Source organism: Coregonus clupeaformis, chromosome 5 (genome assembly GCF_020615455.1).
Source record: "Coregonus clupeaformis isolate EN_2021a chromosome 5, ASM2061545v1, whole genome shotgun sequence".
NCBI classification, from domain to species: Eukaryota; Metazoa; Chordata; class Actinopteri; order Salmoniformes; family Salmonidae; genus Coregonus; species Coregonus clupeaformis.
Genome location: NC_059196.1, coordinates 26,317,462 through 26,336,254, shown reverse-complemented (window position 1 = coordinate 26,336,254; position 18,793 = coordinate 26,317,462). Strand labels below are relative to the sequence as shown.

General features: G+C 43.6%; 1 protein-coding gene across 6 annotated transcripts in view; it reads left to right on the top strand.

Annotated features, from left to right (window-relative positions):
- Positions 1-18,793, top strand: part of LOC121566650 (BCAS3 microtubule associated cell migration factor-like) — a 268,998-nt gene that overhangs the window by 81,261 nt on the left and 168,944 nt on the right. For 4 of the 6 annotated variants that reach the window (XM_045213788.1, XM_045213787.1, XM_045213789.1 and 1 more), the window contains 2 exons: positions 7,568-7,718; positions 18,013-18,057. In XM_045213788.1, coding sequence (XP_045069723.1) covers positions 7,568-7,718; positions 18,013-18,057 — 196 coding nt within the window. The remainder of the gene's footprint in view (positions 1-7,567; positions 7,719-18,012; positions 18,058-18,793) is intronic. The other 2 variants (XM_045213790.1, XM_041876611.2) reach the window with 1 other exon arrangement.

Here is an 18,793-nt window from a genome sequence, read left to right as displayed (position 1 = left end):
TACAATTTAGGATGTGCAAGTGAAAATACTCAAAGTAAATAAAAGGTGACAATTTAGAAAATAAAAATGAATAAAAGTGTGAAGTACAGTATAACGTTGTAGCATTACATATAGTGTTAGTATTATTTGTAATATAATTGTGTGTGTGTGGGGGAGGGCTGTACTGTAGTTGTGTTTTCCCTCCTCGCGGTTCGAGGCCCAGCCGGCAGCCTAGCTCAACTTGAGTCAATAACGGTGATTTCAGAGTAAAACCACAGCAATCGAACAAGACGTTTACTCAAAAAAGATGTGCTCTCTGTATTTTCTGGTTTGCTTGGAACCAAAAATACACAAGGTGAAGGAATATGTATTTGTGTCAGTGTTTGGTTGACTCCACTGTGGGGACTCATTTTTATGTAACTCCTAATAGCTCAATCTCCCAACACTAAACCCCTTATCGTTGGGATTTCACTGCACTCAAAGTTATTGGATTTTCAAAATGATAATGTTGAAATAAAGTAAAGAAACTCAGTTTCACCATTCTACATGGATTGAGAGAATTCCTGTGTCTTTAACCTGTAGTGCTCCACATAGGCCACTATGTGTTTCTCAATAGAAGAGCTTTTACTTTTACAACTTGTTACCTTGTCTCGTTACACTGTGTTACTTCATAGAAAAAGACAGGCCTCCATTATAGTTACCAAGCCCCCTGTGTGTTTCTCACTCTCCCTATTGTAGCCTGAGTGTGAGTTGCTGTAGCTAAGTGTTGGTTGAACCTCTGTGTTGTGGTACTGTAGCCGACTGTCTTTAACCCTCTCTATCAGACTAGCTTTGGTGTGGCTTAGTGTTGGGAAGCCCCTGTATTCTGCTGTGTGTTGTCCTCCTCCTCTGGTAAACCCGTCTGATGTCTCTGTATGGGACAGCGTCGGCTCAGGGCTCGGCGTAGCCGTCCATCGTTTTTTTCCCATGGTGAGGAAATGAATTAGTGACACTTCACATGACCTGAGTCACTGGCCTGTCAGAGAGCCAAGCAGCCTTGCTACTGTACTGCCACTTCCACTGGAACACAGGCTGCTAAGGCCACAACAATATATCACCCTTATATATTTGGAGCTTGAATGAAAAGTGAACAAATTAAGTTATTATTTGTCATTAAATGGGATGTATTATGAGAAGGATTTAGATGGTTGTGTTTCTGTAGCCTATATTGTCATAATCAAAGAAAGATACAATATTTGTTTATTGGAGGATTTTATACATTGTAATATAAGAGGAAAAATAACTTGTTTTGGGAAAGTGTCAATTGTTCTTATATTTTAGATGTGTTTAACTGCATTGTCTGTTAGGGATTTTGAAAATGGGATTTAGAAAATGTCATTATCTTGATTTAGATACTGCTGAATTGTGCCAGTTAAATCTAGATTAAAGTGCTCTTGAGGTTGCTACCAGTTATTTAAATGTAACCACCATTGTTATTGGACGATAATCATACATCATACATCGATCAAGGATATTTTAAAGACTGGAATGAGTTACCAAATACATTTGTAAGTAGTTACAAAAATCTTTACTTTGGGCTGTGTTTGGAAGCTGAACAGAGAACTGTGGGCCTCTAAAGATGCTGATTAATTAGCTAGCTGTAGAACATGTGGTTTGAACAGTGGTAACTATGATTAAAGGAAGCATGGTCTTGCCAGTCGTGTGTAAGACGTTGTGGGCTGATTAGGAAGGAAATAGTTAGGGTTTTTTACATTAGAAACTTAAAGTTACCTGAACATATACTTATTGAGGCACTCGTGCTCCCTCGCACTCTCTTTTTTTTCTCTTTCTCTCTGTTTCTGGTCTTGACTGTTTCCTCTTCTGCTGGCTGAGGGATCATGTGGGAGCGTCTGCCAGGCCGACCGGCCCTGTTCTGTTCCTTTCTGGGGAGAGTTCTCCCCTCCATCTGGGGGGCGTATCACCACTCTGTTTATAATCACACACGCCACGCACACAACATTTAGTACTAGCTTTTTCAGTTCCCCTGTTAGCAGTGCTGCAGGAGGCCGTTGGTAGTTAAGTGACTTCTGAGCTGTATGTACAGTACCAGTCTAAAGTTTGGACACACCTACTCATTCCAGGGTTTTCTTTATTTTTACTATTTTCTACATTGTAGAATAATAGTGAAGACATCACAACTATCAAATAACACACATATGGAAACATGTAGTAACCAAAAAAGTGTTAAACAAATCAAAATATATTTTATATTTGAGTTTCTTCAAATAGCCACCCTTTGCCTTGATGACAGCTTGGCACACTCTTGGCATTCTTTCAACCAGCTTTACCTGAAATGCTTTCCCAAAAAATAGTAAAAATAAAGAAAAGCCCTTGAATGAGTAGGTGTGTCCAAACTTTTGACTGGTGGTGTATGTTTGAGAATGGTGCTGATGCTGATGGTTGGTGCTGATGCTGAGCTGTGTAGACCTGGCTGGTTACCTCTGATCTACATGGACATGATCACATTACTGCCTGGTCCTGCTGATCACAGACACATGCTGTGGAGGGCCCAGGCCCATTGATCAGCCCTGCAGATAGGCATTCACATTCAGATCCTCTACCATGGCTCTCTTGTTCTCTCCATCTCTTCTTCCACCACTCTCTCGTATAGCTTTCCCTCTCGCGTTATCTCTCTCTCTCTCTCTCTCAAAATTCATTTGTTTATTTTTTATAAATTGATTACCTCCACCATCACCCCCCACCCAGTTTAATCTACCTCTGTTAACCCCCACCCTATGCTTTGCCCTGGGCAGGTACTACTAATATGGCCAAACAGACAGACGTCTCACACCCACATATGGTTTGTGAATCCATGTAATCTGATCCACTGAAGGTGTCTGACCCCTCCTCTCCGTCACTGTGTCAACTGTCTGATGAGGCGTTGTAAATACTGACGCGCTGAGATGTACTGCTGTAAACTAATGGATGTGATTGCGGTGTGTGTGTTTGGTTGTCAGGGCTAGTGAACTAGGTTGTCAGTTTTTATGCTCTTTGACACATGAATAAAGTAGGCATACATGTGGGAAATGTCTCAATAGGTTTGCATTCGGACACATGAGAAATTTCAGTAAAGTTTGCTACAAACTATATTTTTATAAACGGTCCGCTGAGTGTCGCAAATGACTTCTCCTAAAACAAACCCCCATCACGGATGGTTTGGGGAAAAGCCATTTTCACACAGGCTGGCTTGACCTTCCCTCAGCTAAACAGCAGCCTTAATATAGCAGGCAGGCAGAGACTGTAAAAGCGGTGAAACTGAGGAGAGGAGAGTGGTGACGGGAGAAGCCTTGGCCCTGCTCCGGCGCTTCGTCTTTACCTGCGACTCTGATGGCTTTTCCACAAATGTCTTGTGATATCTTGGAAAAACAGTAAATCTTGTGAAGTTTATTTTCTTTGCAGCATCTGTGTTTTATAAGGGTTCTTTTAATTTGTTTTCACTTTGTCCACTGGGATCCCCTTTTTGTTCAGCACTTTCTAGCCCTTTCTCTCTCGCTATCTCTCTCTCTCTCCAGTTGAAGGGCTTTATTGGCATGGGAAACATATGTTTACATTGCCAAAGCAAGTGAAATAGATAATAAACAAAAGTGAAATAAACAATAAAAAATGAACAGTAAACACTCACAAAAGTTCTAAAAGAATAAAGACATTTCAAATGACATTATGTCTATATACAGTGTTGTAACGATGTGCAAATGGTTAAAGTGTCTGTCTCTCGCTTTCTCTCTCTCTCTTCCACTCCTCTCCCTCTCTTTTTCTCTCTTCCCTGGAAGTGAGTATTTTAATAATAATAGTTTTGGGAATTGCGATCGCAGGGCTAGTTTGGCATGACAGCGAAACTTCAGCTCAGCGGAGTAGCTATTGTTCCTTTCTCCTCTTATCCCCCCTCCTTTCCTTCACCTTAATCCCTACCTCCTGTGCTCCCACCCCTCCCTCCCACCCCTCCCTCCCTCCCCTCCCTCCCACCCCTCCCTCCCACCCCTCCCTCCCAACCCTCCCTCCTTCCCTCTTCACTATAACATGTCTGGGAAACCTGGACAAGCAAGAAAGGCATGAATGGATGAAACGGTATACACTGAGTGTACTAAACATTAGGAACACCTTCCTAATATTGAGTTGCACCCCTTTTGCCCTCAGAACAGCCTCAATTCGTCGGGGCATGGACTCTACAAGGTGTCGAAAGCGTTCCACAGGGATGCTGGCCCATGTTGACTCCATTGCTTCCCACAGTTGTGTCAAGTTGGCTGGATGTCCTTTGGGTGGTGGACCATTCTTGATACACACAGGAAACTGTTGAGCGTGAAAAACCTAGCAGCGTTGCAGTTCTTGACACACTCAAACCAGTGCACCTGGCACCTACTACCATACCCCGTTCAAAGGCATTTAAATATTTTGTCTTACCATTCAACCTTTCCCATACACAATCCATGTCTCAAGCCTTAAAAATCCTTCTTTAACCTGTCTTCTCCCCTTCATCTACACTGATTGAAGTGGATTTAACATGTGACATCAATAAGGGATCATAGCTTTCACCTGGTCAGTTTGTCATGGAAAGAGCAGGTGTTCCTAATGTTTTGTACACTCAGAACATCAACATATTCCCTAGTTGAGCATCCACTGCTTTCTTTCTTTCTCTGTCTGTCTCGCTCTATCGCTCTCTCTACTTCTCTCTCTCACTCTACCTGTCTCTCTCTCTCTACCAGAGTGCTCCTCTTTACCCTACTTGCTTTTTCATAGCCAAGTCCCAAGTCCGCGTGCAAACAAAACACACAATTCAAATTCAACATGAAAATATTTGTCAACAGCTGCAAAGTCTAGACACTTTTTTTCCTTCTCGGAAACGGCCGAGCTCATTTCTTGTGTGCCACGGATGCAAATCGGGCAGCAAAAGCGAGATATCCGTGACAGGGCTAGCGAGGGAAACCGAGAGACGGAGAGACGCTGTTTAGATGAGGATGCAAATTGGTTCGGAGCGGGAGTGAGGGAGGGATGGAGAGAAGGATGGAGGGATAGAGATAGATATGGATGGAGGGATAGAGGTAGAGAGAGTGAGGGATGTAGAAAAGAACGGAGGGAAAGAGGTAGAGATGGAGGGATGGATAGAGGGAGCAAAGTGAAGGATGAAGGGAAATGTAGGGATGGAGTGATGGAGCAGGATGGGTCAGGTGACATGCTGACCTCTGGCGGGAGCCTTGGCTGGACTGGGCCGGGTGGATTTGCATTGATGGATCTTCTTTCCATGGGGCTGTCATGTATCAGTGCTCAGGCACATCACGCCCCAGTCATTAATCAAATCATGGCCCCATCTCGCTCCCTCGCTAGGCTAGCGATCTCTCTGCCAGACACTCCTTCTCCTCTCTCCCTCCATCTCTCTCCGCCTCAGACAAGCAGACACCACTTTTCCCTGTCCTCTCCTCACTGACTGACTGACTGGCCTCTGAAGAGTTGGGCCCCTTGGAATAACGGAGGGGGGTGTAGCGGTCCAGTCAACAGCCCAATAGCCACGGTAGCTCCACCAAAGTCAACTACACCTGTTCCACTTTGGGTCAGGGGTGAGGGGGTTAATGTGGTGCACGCAGACACAGAGAGAAAGAGAAAGATTGAGAGGGGGAGAGGGACTGAGAGAAAAGAAAGAGACTGAGAGAGAGCGGCGGGTTGAAGTGTCCTGTTGGAAGGATGCTAAATTCATTAAGATTTTTTCTTCCTCCTCTCCTACATTTAGGCCAGCTGTAGCACCATTATGGCTTTACAGGCTGCTTCCTGTTCAAATTCCTCCTATTTTCTCCTGCTCTTCTACACAAAAGGTGGCTGCGCTGGGGGTGTAGTGCTTTTGAAATGTGAAGGGCCCTCGAGAGCCCAGGGCTACTGTGTCTCTCTCTGTCAGGTTGGAGAGACGGAGAGGCTCAGAGGCCAAGTGGGAAGCAGGGTTGTATTCCAAATGGCACCCTATTCCCTACATAGTGCACTACTTTTGACCAGAGCCATATGAGCCCTGGTCAAAAGTAGTGCACTATATAGGGAATTGGGCTCCATTTGGGATGCAAACAAAGTTTGTATAACGTCCTCCTCTCCAAAGGCCCTGCTGTATTGTTAGGCCTCCACATCTAAATGGTCTCTCTTTGGATTAACACAAATACATTATTTGGCCGCACTAATGAAACACAGAGAAACACGTTAATGATCTAAACCACCTCTTCCTCCCCCTCTTCCTCCTCCTCTCCCCATCACTGCTTTGATTCCAATAATAATCACAATCCTCTCCTTCTTCATTGTGTTGTTTTTGTAGCATGTTTTCTTTTGTCTCTTTGTCCCTGGGTTCCCCCCCTTTTATGGTTTTAAACTCGATGGCTGTCGCCTTTCAAATGCAACAATGGAAAAAGGAAAACATTCAGAGAAAGATCATTGCGTTTTGGTCCTGAAGGTTATGCTGTTTTTCTGCGAGAGCACTTAAACTTGAATATTTGTAAGGACACCGATTTGTATTGTAAAATACATCATAGTACATTCTAGGTTGAAGTATATTGTGTCGTGATGGCGAGGTAGAGCCTATGGAGAAAACTGTAAATCCTGTTTCCCATATTGTCTTTATTGAATGACCATTATTTTTATTGAACAGGTTAATGTGATTTAGGAATTATATGGAACTAATTTTGAGGGCTTTGATCAGGTCAACCATCATGCGAAGAGAGTTTACCGTTCTCCTCAGATGACCTACATATTTAATACAGCTAAAGATGTCTCTTCATATTATATTCACTGTACAACTTCAAAGGAATATATCCCATGGATCATGAAATAGTGTCACGTCAAATAGTTACAACTCAGATGCTGAAACCAGGCATGGTGTGGTGGACATAAGAACCTGCCTGAGACATTGGGTTTCACTGTGAAAACGTCTCGTATATTTAACGTACACGCAATAGATGTTGAACTATTAGAAGTGACCTGACTTTGACTTACTGCTGCTATTTTACATGCAACAGTTGTTGTACTCATAGGAATGAATGGATTCCACATTACTGCTTTGGTATTTACAATTAGTGCTTAAATGTAATGTATTTGCACAGTTCGAGAGAGAAAGGGACACATTCTCTAAGTCTACTAAGACTGCAGTCAGCATGCGTCAAGTCTTTGTGTGTGTTTATGCCATACTCAAACATCATGCTCCCTCTCTGATGTAGCTCTTTAAGGCCATTAGATATGGTGCCCTTTGACATGATGGCCTGATTGTGTTTAGCTTGGGCTCCACTCAGATGAGAGAGGTGTGTGTGTGCGAGTCCTGTTGATTAGGTCTGATTAACTGACTGCTGGGTACTAGTGGCTCTGAGGCGCCGCATCTTGAGCTGGTTACCTCCAATCAGGGCCACGGCTCCTACAAGGCTTTGGACCCCAGGTGTGCGTGTGTTGGGGGGGGGTGGCCATTCAATCCAACATACATTGATGAAACCTAGGACTACATGAACTGTTGCAGTGTTACTTTCAGAGTGTTGGACTTGGACTATAAAATAGGATTGGATTGGATTAAATATTTTCTCTCTCTCTCTCTGTGCAGCTAAACTCACCAGCCAGGAGTCGTACAACAACTTCACCAACAACAACATGGGTAACCCTCGCCTGTCCCCTCTGCCCAGCCTCACCATGGTGCTGCCCCTGGCACAGATCAAACAGCCCATGACCCTGGGCACCATGACCAAGCGCTCCGGGTGAGTCTTCCTGCCCTTCATCCAGCCATGTGTTGTTGTCACACTGTCCATCTAACTATTCACTACTATTGACCTGATGTAGCCTTTACAACTCAGCCTGTCCTCCTTTGGCCACAGCCAAAGCCATTGATCATGTTTAATTTAAGTTTTTCATCTGTTATGAACCCATTGGATTTGCAAGAAACATCCACATTATATTAAGCCTGGTTTGGAATCTGTTGCCATTCTGTCTCTATGTACAGTTATACTACAGTATAGGTACATTTACCAGTGCGTCTCTCTATCAGGCAGTATCTGTGCATGTCAGTGTGTCCTCTCCCTCTCCTCTCCCTTGGTCAGTCACGCTATGACTAAGTCTGTAGTTTTAAGAGGCGGTGAGTCAGAGGAGAGAGACTGCACCTTCCGAAATGCATTTACATACAGGTGGCATCACAATTATGGCTGGATTTTAATATTTTCATTTAAATGTAATTTTCCTGTCATGTTTGAATGGGAAATGTTGTAATGATGAAAGCAGCAGGCTACTGGATTTTCTTTCCAATGATATTGGATCACTTAAGCTCTGTATAATGACAATAGACATCTGAGACTGGTGGTTAGAAACACGGCATCAATAGTTTGATTCATCTGCACGATTATTACAAGGGATTTGTTTTATGGTGAAAGGAAAACCTATTTTTTTGCATAATGCTCTACTTAGCAAAACACAGTAGGTGGAGAGGAGAGATTTGAGAGTATAACTGGCAGGTCATCCTTCTGGAGGATAACTCCTAAACTGGCTAGTTGATTTTTTTTTTAATAAAATGGATCGGCTGCTTTACCCTTTCTGTTGGTCTGTCTGTCTGGCAGCCAGTTTGCCAGTATCCTTCACTCTCAAATAGACAAGCACAATCTTCTCACCAGGTCTCATCTCTACTGTATCAATTCAAGTCAAAACAATAGGACTTTATTAGTTGCCACAGCAAAGTCACTAAAACAATGAAGCTCCTGTCCTACTCAAGTCAGACCTGTACATTAAAGATAACTCCCATCTTTCCATCCGTCTGTCTGTCTGTCCGCTTCAGGAGAGAAGGCGTCAGGGGCGGGCTAATGAAGCTAGACAGGCAGCTGTGCATCCCTCTCCTATCCCGCACCAGACCCCCTGCATGCACACACATTGGTGGCATGTTGGTCCCATGAAGTGCAGGGTGATATCAAGTGCGTTCACGCAGACTGTTTGTCTGTGTAGCCGACTGTGTGTGTGTGTGTGTGTGTGTGTGTGTGTGTGTGTGTGTGTGTGTGTGTGTGTGTGTGGCAAACGGGCCATCCGGCAGCTGTATTTACACCTGTGTGAGCAGATACCCGTTGGCAGAGTGGCAGAGGAACACACCAGGTGGTTAACCTACATTCTCTCATGGCCCGTCTGTCTGCAGCCTACTCCAGTGCATTTCACACACACACACACACACTCCATTGCCCCACAGACCGCTCCTGGAGGAAGCCACCACAGTCTTTGTTCCACACAGGGCACCAGTCTGAAGATATCCTCCCATCCTATTCCAACCATTGCTATTAGAGAAAGACTGATATAGATTTTTTTAGGGCCAATACCGATTTTTGGGGGTCAAGTAGGCCGATAGCCGATATTCAAAATCATTACATTTGAACATTTTGATGACAAAATGTCCCATAGACATTTGTCCCATGTATGCATTAATGCATCCATTTTTAAATCAAACAATACATTTGACTTTGGTTTTACCAATCTTACTACATAATAACATAATGGTGATACTTTTATTTGAATGGTAAAGCGCTTGATAAACTGGGTAAATTAAGATGGCATAGGCATACTCACAATACAGGTGAATGCATATTCAATAGGAGTGTCTGCATGCATTGAGTTATTGAGCTTGTTTTGGCTGATCAGTGGCGTCTATGGTGCTACAGATGACAAACGGTCTGTTTGCCTTCCATATGGGACTTCTATTAGCCTACTGATCAACAACATTTGTATAGAATCATCACTCCAGCATGTCATACCTGTATGGAAGGACATAATATAGGCACAGTTGTTTGAGAATATGAAGAACATCTATTCAATGCAAATGGGTCCAACGTAATGATTTGTGATCACAGAGGCTTATGAAAGTAGGATTTTTAGTCATTTTCCATGATCGGGAAAAAGTATTTTCTTCAGCTGTCAGGACGCATCTCTAAACAACTCAGCTGGCTAGGCTGAAGTTCGAAACAACTCAATTGGCTCGTTCAGCTATCTGTCAAGAAATGGGCGGGTTATATCGTGATCCTACTGCTACAATTGGATAGAGTGAAGCTGTAACTCTGCTCCCTTTCACATTTCACTTATATCGCTTGCTGCTGTTTACTGCTACTATGATAACTAGCTCGATGGTGACAACATTTGTTACCAAGCAAATGTGCATAATACCTAGCAAGGAGCGCGAGGGAAGGAAAAAATATGAAACGATGATGCACGTTCTGTATGAATGAGAACACACACACGCTGATCTACAGCTTTCTTGGTCCATAAACATGCAGGAAGGTTCTTAGGTAGCTAAACCTATTGCCAAACTTTTATTAAGGCATTTTAAAACACTTCCTTCTTTCCCTATTACGACAATCATCTAATCCGACTATCAACTGTCAATTTACGGATATGATTGCGGCTGGTCAGATCAGTACCAGTAAATCGCTAACGTTTACACGGCAAATCAGATGTCTCGTTGCTAGCTACGTTGACTATTAGCTCCTATCTGATATCTTAGCACCATGTTTATCTAGCCAGCTAGCTAGCATAGTAGCTAATATAGGTAGCTAGCTAACACCAAAGATGAAAGGGTTAGTTATCATAATCTTTGCTAACAGGTCACATAGCTAGCTAGTTTTTTTATTGCATGCATGTCCCGGCTCGTCGACACAAGCCTTATTATTAGTGAATTAACTAAACTAATATTTGCAACAGGAGTTCGATTTTGGTCACTGTGTCAATTCATCCATTTCTCAATATTGCACCTTTCTGTTGGAGAATGAGCTAGCTTGCTGCTTCTTCTGATTTTCCCAGTTAGACATTCCTCTGCATTGTGCAGTGCTTGTAGCTCAGGCAGTGAGTGGCGGCTGGCATAGCAGCAGTTTTGCTATGTAGAGGGACTATCGGCAAAGCAGAAAGAAAAGGGCCAGTAGACTAGAAAAGGCCATTATCGGCCATATATATCAGCTCGGCCTATTTATCAGTCGTTCTCTAATTGCTAACAGGCCAGAACTGGAGCTGAAGACTTTCAACAGTTTGCTTCCCTCAGAACAAGTCATTAGGAGTAAGGGAGAAGAAAGGAACCCCCTGTCAGAGTTGTTCCAGTTGTCTCTGTGTTTGGAGGGAGGGGATGAGAGGAGATGGGATGTACCCCTGTGATGCACAGCATCCTGCCCCGATAACCTCCACCAGACGAGGGCAGAGTTCCAGGGTTAGGGAGCAGACAGATAGAGCTGGAGCCAAGACTCTGGGACACCTCAAAGTCACTACAGGGATGTGGGCTCTCTCCCCCCTGGGTACAACAGACATGGGCTCAAATAGTATTTGGTTTTTGATTGAGCATTGCTAGAGAGCCAGATGGGCAGGGTACTTTTTGAACCCAGTTCTTTAGTACAGTGAGAATGGTGGAGGAGGTGACCCCCACATGACCCCTGGTTTCCTGTCGGACATATTTGGCAGAAGTCTGAGAGAGACAGAGAAACTGAGAAAAACAGAGACTGAGAGTATAAAAGAGAGAGAGAAACGAGCACTGTCATTTGAGGCCTTCGAGAGCTTTTTAACTTTTTAGTGTTTGGTTGTTTCAATCCTGGATTGTATTGCTAGCAAAGTATTCTCTGAAACGCACTCAGAGAGAGACGCGTGTTTGAAATGAAACGACAATGAATTAGAGATGGAGATGAAAAGGAAAACAAGGCAATCTGACCTGGATTGAATCCCACTGATGGGTATTTTCCGCTAATGCAGACAGAGATGGAGAGAGCGAGGGAGCTGGAGAGAGCGAGGGAGATGGAGAGAGCGAGGGAGATGGAGAGAGTGGGCCCTCCTGACCTTCCACAGATGGGCAGAACAGATTACTGTAATACGTGTTTACAGTAGGAGCAACTAGCCGCCTGCCAGCCCATTGTCTCATAGAGCTCTAATGAGAAAAGCACTGAGAGGAGATGGGCCTAAAAGCAGCTAGTGAGCCTTGTAGCACCAGGCCTCCAGCACACACAGCACTGCGTATGGAACGTGTCACACGCTAAACCATTTGCACAAATCACCCTCTCCTCTCTTTAATGGCCCTGGCGGAGCAGCATTAAGGCCCCGGGTTAAGAGTTGAATGTGTGAACGATTACTCCATGGGAGTGGGGTCGCCACCTCCCAGGTCGATTTATCCCTTTCTCTATCGCTCTCTCTCCCCTCATCCCCTCTTCCTCCCTATCCAACCATCCGCAGTATTTTCTTGGTGTTTCTGTGTGTTATCAACAGAGTTGTAATGCGAGCATTAGCTAGCACGTTTGGAGACAAACTAGTGTTTTCCATTAGCGCCAGCTGTCGGCTAATCAGCCGGCTACAGACTCATTTTCAGCCGGCTATATTTTCCACTTCATATTAACTAGGCTACTTTTCATTTAAAAGTTTCAATTCGCTAGTCCGTCGAGCCCTCACCCGCTAGAATGAACGATATGCATCTTCTAGCGATCTATTGATAGGATAGGCGCCTGTCAATCACAAAGCGAGCGAAGACAGAGAAACGCAGCAGAGGAAGAGGCGAATCTGTCCAAAATAAGCCCAATGTGTTTCTATGGGTATATTTTGGACTGAAGCTTGTCGCGTGCCTTCCCGCCTTTGGGACAATGTTAGGGCGGAGACATGAGCATCTCGTCATTATATATAGATCTCTGGTTGCAGTCTAATTTCTTTACATGGAGGAGCGGGAGAGAGCATGATGCTCATGGATAGGGTCTTACATTGAGAGTATCGTCATCATGGTACCAATAGAAAATAATAGCAATCTATAGTTTCATTTTCATATTTCACAACCTCCACAGGCTTTTGGAGACTGCCTGCATTGCTTTAACTAAATTATATTTCCTCTATTGACCAGCAGTGTCCCTCTCCAAACTGAACTCTAAGAAATAAGTAACAGCACAACATGCATTATTTTAACCCAAGATCCAGTACAGGCTTGTTCCATTGAGACCTGTAACACTACCTATCTGTATCCTATCAGCCACCATCCATTTACCCAGCAGGAGGCTATCAGGGTGCCAGGGGTTAAGTGCCTCACAGGGGGGGTAAAGTACACCGGCGATGCCCGCCTCCCAGTGCCAGTGAATGCCCAATTGAGGCCAAGGCCTGATGGTCATGTTAAAATGTTGAACTGACCCCCCCGGTCCGTGCTGTTTGGCTAACTTTTGGATGTAATGAACCCATGCCCATGTTGTTATGTTAGCTACTGGCTAATCCCTATCCATGCAGTTAGGCTAGCCACTAGCTATTGGATATCTGTGTAACCTTCGGCCCATGCTGTTTGGCTACTGGCTAAATGTGTTCGAACAAACATAACAGGAGTAGAGTTAGCATAGCCAAGACCCACTGGTCCTGTTAAAATGTTAAACTGACCCCCTGTCCTGTTGTTAGCCTAGCTACTATAGAACTCTGTGACCCCCTTCCACATGTTGTTTTTCGAGCTATTGAATAGTTGTGTGACCCCCCATGCTCATGCTGTTTGTCTAGCTACCAGCTAACCCTTTAACCATGTTGTTTGGCTACTGGCTAAAATGTGTTTGAATAAACATAACCGGACCCCCGACCTCCATTACACTGCTTACCCCAAGTCCATCCACTCAGACCAAGGTCTCTTCTTTAAGAGGACAACACTGGTCTCCAGTGTGCATTGGAGTTTACAGTGAGGGAAAAAGTATTTGATCCCCTGCTGATTTTGTACGTTTGCCCACTGACAAAGAAATCATCAGTCTATAATTTTAATGGTAGGTTTATTTGAACAGTGAGAGACAGAATAACAACAAAATAATCCTGAAAAACGCATGTCAAAAATGTTATAAATTGATTTGCATTTTAATGAGGGAAATAAGTATTTGACCCCCTCTCAATCAGAAAGATTTCTGGCTCCCAGGTGTCTTTTATATAGGTAACGAGCTGAGATTAGGAACACACTCTTAAAGGGAGTGCTCCTGATCTCAGCTTGTTACCTGTATAAAAGACACCTGTCCACAGAAGCAATCAATCAATCAGATTCCAAACTCTCCACCATGGCCAAGACCAAAGAGCTCTCCAAGGATGTCAGGGACAAAATTGTAGACCTACACAAGGCTGGAATGGGCTACAAGACCATCGCCAAGCAGCTTGGTGAGAAGGTGACAACAGTTGGTGTGATTATTCGCAAATGGAAGAAACACAAAAGAACTGTCAATCTCCCTCGGCCTGGGGCTCCATGCAAGATCTCACCTCGTGGAGTTGCAATGATAATGAGAACGGTGAGGAATCAGCCCAGAACTACACGGGAGGATCTTGTCAATGATCTCAAGGCAGCTGGGACCATAGTCACCAAGAAAACAATTGGTAACTCTTAAAGGGAGTGCTCCTAGTCTCAGCTTGTTACCTGTATAAAAGACACCTGTCCACAGAAGCAATCAATCAATCAGATTCTAAACTCACCACCATGGCCAAGACCAAAGAGCTCTCCAAGGATGTCAGGGACAAGATTGTAGACCTACACAAGGCTGGAATGGGCTACAAGACCATTGCCAAGCAGCTTGGTGAGAAGGTGACAACAGTTGACGGTGAGGAATCAGCCCAGAACTACAGGGGAGGAGCTTGTCAATGATCTTAAGGCAGCTGGGACCATAGTCATCAAGAAAACAATTGGTAACACATTACGCCGTGAAGGACTGAAATCCTGCAGTGCCTGCAAGGTCCCCCTGCTCAAGAAAACACATATACAGGCCCGTCTGAAGTTTGCCAATGAACATCTGAATGATTCAGAGGAGAACTGGGTGAAAGTGTTGTGATCAGATGAGACCAAAATCGAGCTCTTTGGCATCAACTCAACTCGCCGTGTTTGGAGGAGGAGGAATGCTGCCTATGACCCCAAGAACACCATCCCTACCGTCAAACATGGAGGTGGAAACATTATGCTTTGGGGGTGTTTTTCTGCTAAGGGGACAGGACAACTTCACCGCATCAAAGGGACGATGGACGGGGCCATGTACCGTCAAATCTTGGGTGAGAACCTTCCCTCAGCCAGGGCATTGAAAATGGGTCGTGGATGGGTATTCCAGCATGACAATGACCCAAAACACACGGCCAAGGCAACAAAGGAGTGGCTCAAGAAGAAGCACATTAAGGTCCTGGAGTGGCCTAGCCAGTCTCCAGACCTTAATCCCATAGAAAATATGTGGAGGGAGCTGAAGGTTCGAGTTGCCAAACGTCAGCCTCGAAACCTTAATGACTTGGAGAAGATCTGCAAAGAGGAGTGGGACAAAATCCCTCCTGAGATGTCTGCAAACCTGGTGGCCAACTACAAGAAACGTCTGACCTCTGTGATTGTCAACAAGGGTTTTGCCACCAAGTACTAAGTCATGTTTTGCAGAGGGGTCAAATACTTATTTCCCTCATTAAAATGCAAATCAATTTATAACATTTTTGACATGCGTTTTTCTGGATTTTCTGTTATTCTGTCTCTCACTGTTCAAATAAACCTACCATTAAAATTATAGACTGATCATGTTTTTGTCAGTGGGCAAACGTACAAAATCAGCAGGGGATCAAATACTTTTTTCCCTCACTGTATATAGACTCAACAGTCTCCAGTGAGCATTGGAGTTTATATAGACTCAACAGTCTCCAGTCGCCAAATGACCACCTAAGTAAGAAGTTGACTTTGCGTTATGTTGTGTCTTTGTTTCTCTCCGTCTATGTAACCTCTCTCCTCATATCCGTGGACTAATACAGATAGTCGACTGCCCTGGTAGTCTAACACACACACACACACACACACACACACACACACACACACACAGTGCCGTGCCGTGCTAGTCAGACGGATGCTCCGTCCCTCCGCAGCAGATAAAATAAAGAAGTGGCGTGCTTTGATTGGCCAGGGGCCTTGACTGCATCCCAAATGGCATCCTATACCCTATATGGTGAACTACTTTTTTTCAAGGCTCCATAGGGCTCTGGTCAAAAGTAGAGTACTATAATGGCAATAGGCTGCCATTTGGGAATTCCTGCAGTACTGATGTGGTCTGTGTTCAGGGACAGAGTTCAGCCTCATCTGGCCATTATTACTGTTGGGAAAAAGCTGTTTACTGTAAACTGTTTACAGAGGTCTGTCACTATCTCTGAACATGCAGGGTAAACACAGGAACACACTCCCACTCCTAATGGCTTGTAAACACTGGCCCGGGGAACACACACACACTGTCAGAGAGACACACACTCAAAAAAAGAAACAAAGAACCGGACACACACTCGCCCACACCCTCAGGGGCTTGCAAACACACACAAATACTCACAAAGACAATGCACAAACACAAATATACACTCACCCAAAAAAGAAGTCACATGCAGACACATGATGTTCTTTTCAAACACAGTAATTGTACTGCAGTATATCTACGCCATAAACCCACAATGTTGAATTGCCATTAATGGAACGTCCCTGTGAGATACACAAACTTGATTTTATATTACAGTGATTCTGTAGGGCATATCTGATTCCTTGGCAACACCATAAGCAAAGTTAGTTAAGATTCCCCTTTTTTCTCTTTAACCCTTTACACTCGTATCCGAATACTGGTTGAAAATGGCAGATTTGGGCACTAATAAGTGCCTAAATTGGAGTCCAAATGTGCACTTCACATTTCCATATCATAAAACTCATGTCATATACAGGGTCAGCGTTTATGATCACTATGTTTGATGCACAGTTACAATATGACATGTCGTCACACCCTGGGTTGTTCTGAACAGAATGAGCCTATGTTTGTCTTTTGTGAAGAAAATTTGCAGCGGAACACACACCTGAATGCACTCATGACTCCTTTCTATGCGCACCAGAATTACGATCTGAATTGCCCTGTGAATGCCTAACACTGTAAGATCTTATTTTATAACTTAGATAGTCATGTTGGCAATAGAACAAGCTTTCAAATTATGCCCACCTGACCCAGATTGAGATTTAAAATGAACCGTTTTTTGGATTGCGTAAACAACAACAGTAATTGTGTGATGGCGGGGTTGCAGGGCTGTGTTCCAAACAACTACAAGTGTGCTTGCTCTAGTTCCTCAACAGCACAGCTAGAAGAGCTTAAAAAAGCACCTTATAGTTGAAGACTCTTTGAGTCATAAAAGTGCATTAAAATTGCTTAGGAACTGTGCACACTTTGGAGAGGTGGTTGGCCACTTGGAGACACCAGTTAGTTCTCTCACTCAAACCCTTATCATTGTTTTGTCTTATGTTGCACCTACCCCACATTTACCAGGAATATTCTTAGCATGTTACTCAATGTTTAATATTTTGTTATCAACAAATGTGGCAAAAAGTACAGTAAATGGAAAATGCAAATAAAATCAACTGTTTGGATTCCCTTGTGTCAGGTAAACTGTTGTGTCCTCAACTTTGGTCAAATAATTTTCCCGTAATCTCCAAACTGTTCCTTTTCAATTGCTACCATGCTTATGCATTTCATATTTCTTCTGTAAGAAACATTTTAATTTAGCCCTATCCATATAGGCCAATTCCCACGAGTATAAAGGGTTAAGATATAAAAAAAAATATATACATTTCAATGCCTTGTTCCAATGTCTGAAAAAAGCATACCATGATTTATCATCAATACTTTGTATTACTTATTCATACTCTTTCCTTCAAAGAATGAAAATAAAAAAAGTTGATGCATAGCTAAAAGGAAAAGTATGCTGGTATGCTTCCTCTGCCAAAAGTATGGTATAACACACACTGACACAAACATACACATTTACACACACTCCGACACAAGTACATACACACACATACGTGCTCTACCAAACGTATGGTACTGCACTTTACAGAATGGTCTGAGTTGTGGAGTCATGGAGTCATGTCCCAGGTTTCAGATCAATTTTAACACGGACAGTTTGCTTCCTGCTTTATGTGTCTTGTACGCTTAAACAGACAGGTCAAAAAGGTAAGATGAAAAGTGTCTCTCCTAGACTGGCTGGCTAATAATGGTTTTTCCATCTATCTCTTCTTTGTGTATCTCTCCCTCCCCCATGAAGACCTTACCTCTTTGGGGCAGGATGTTTTGCCATTAAAACTCCATGGTGAGTTTTCCCTCCTCACTACCTACCTACCTAGCATGCTCTGTTGTTGCTCTATCCTGGCTCAATACAACATATGTGTCCCAAATGACACCCTATTCTTTATTTAGTGCACTACTTTTGACCAGAGCCCTATGGGCCCTGATCAAAAGAAGTGCACTTAAAAAGGGAATGAGGTGCCATTTGGGACGCTGTCAACGACTGCATCCATCACATATTTTCATTTGTGTCTGAGTATATTGAGTGCGTTTTCAACACATTCTGTCAGTTTGTTCAGTCGTCATCCCTGAGGAAAACACCATGGAAGTGCTTCTCTTTTTTCTTCTTCTGCAAAGTCTTTCTCTTCATTCTCTTTTCTTGCACTCTTTAAGTGGATTTGAGTTTACACTTTGGGTGGATGATTTCACAAGGTGCTTGTCTTGTGTCTATGCCTAAATCTGACGTCAAAGATTCACACCAAACAACAATTTAAGTCCACATAAACTATATAGGGAATTGGGATAGTGGTTCGTATTGAGAAAATAAAATTGTTGATTTCTTTATCTTTTTTTATGGAGGGGTGAACTCACAAACCCAGAGGTATGTTGTAACATCACTGGAACCTTCTTGCCTGGCTCCTTGTGGTTTTATTTGAACTCACCACTTCATGACGGTGACCAATCTCTCGCTCTCTCTGTCTCTCTGTCTCTCTCTCTCTGTATCTCTCTCTCTGTCTCTCTCTCTCTGTCTCTCTCTCTCT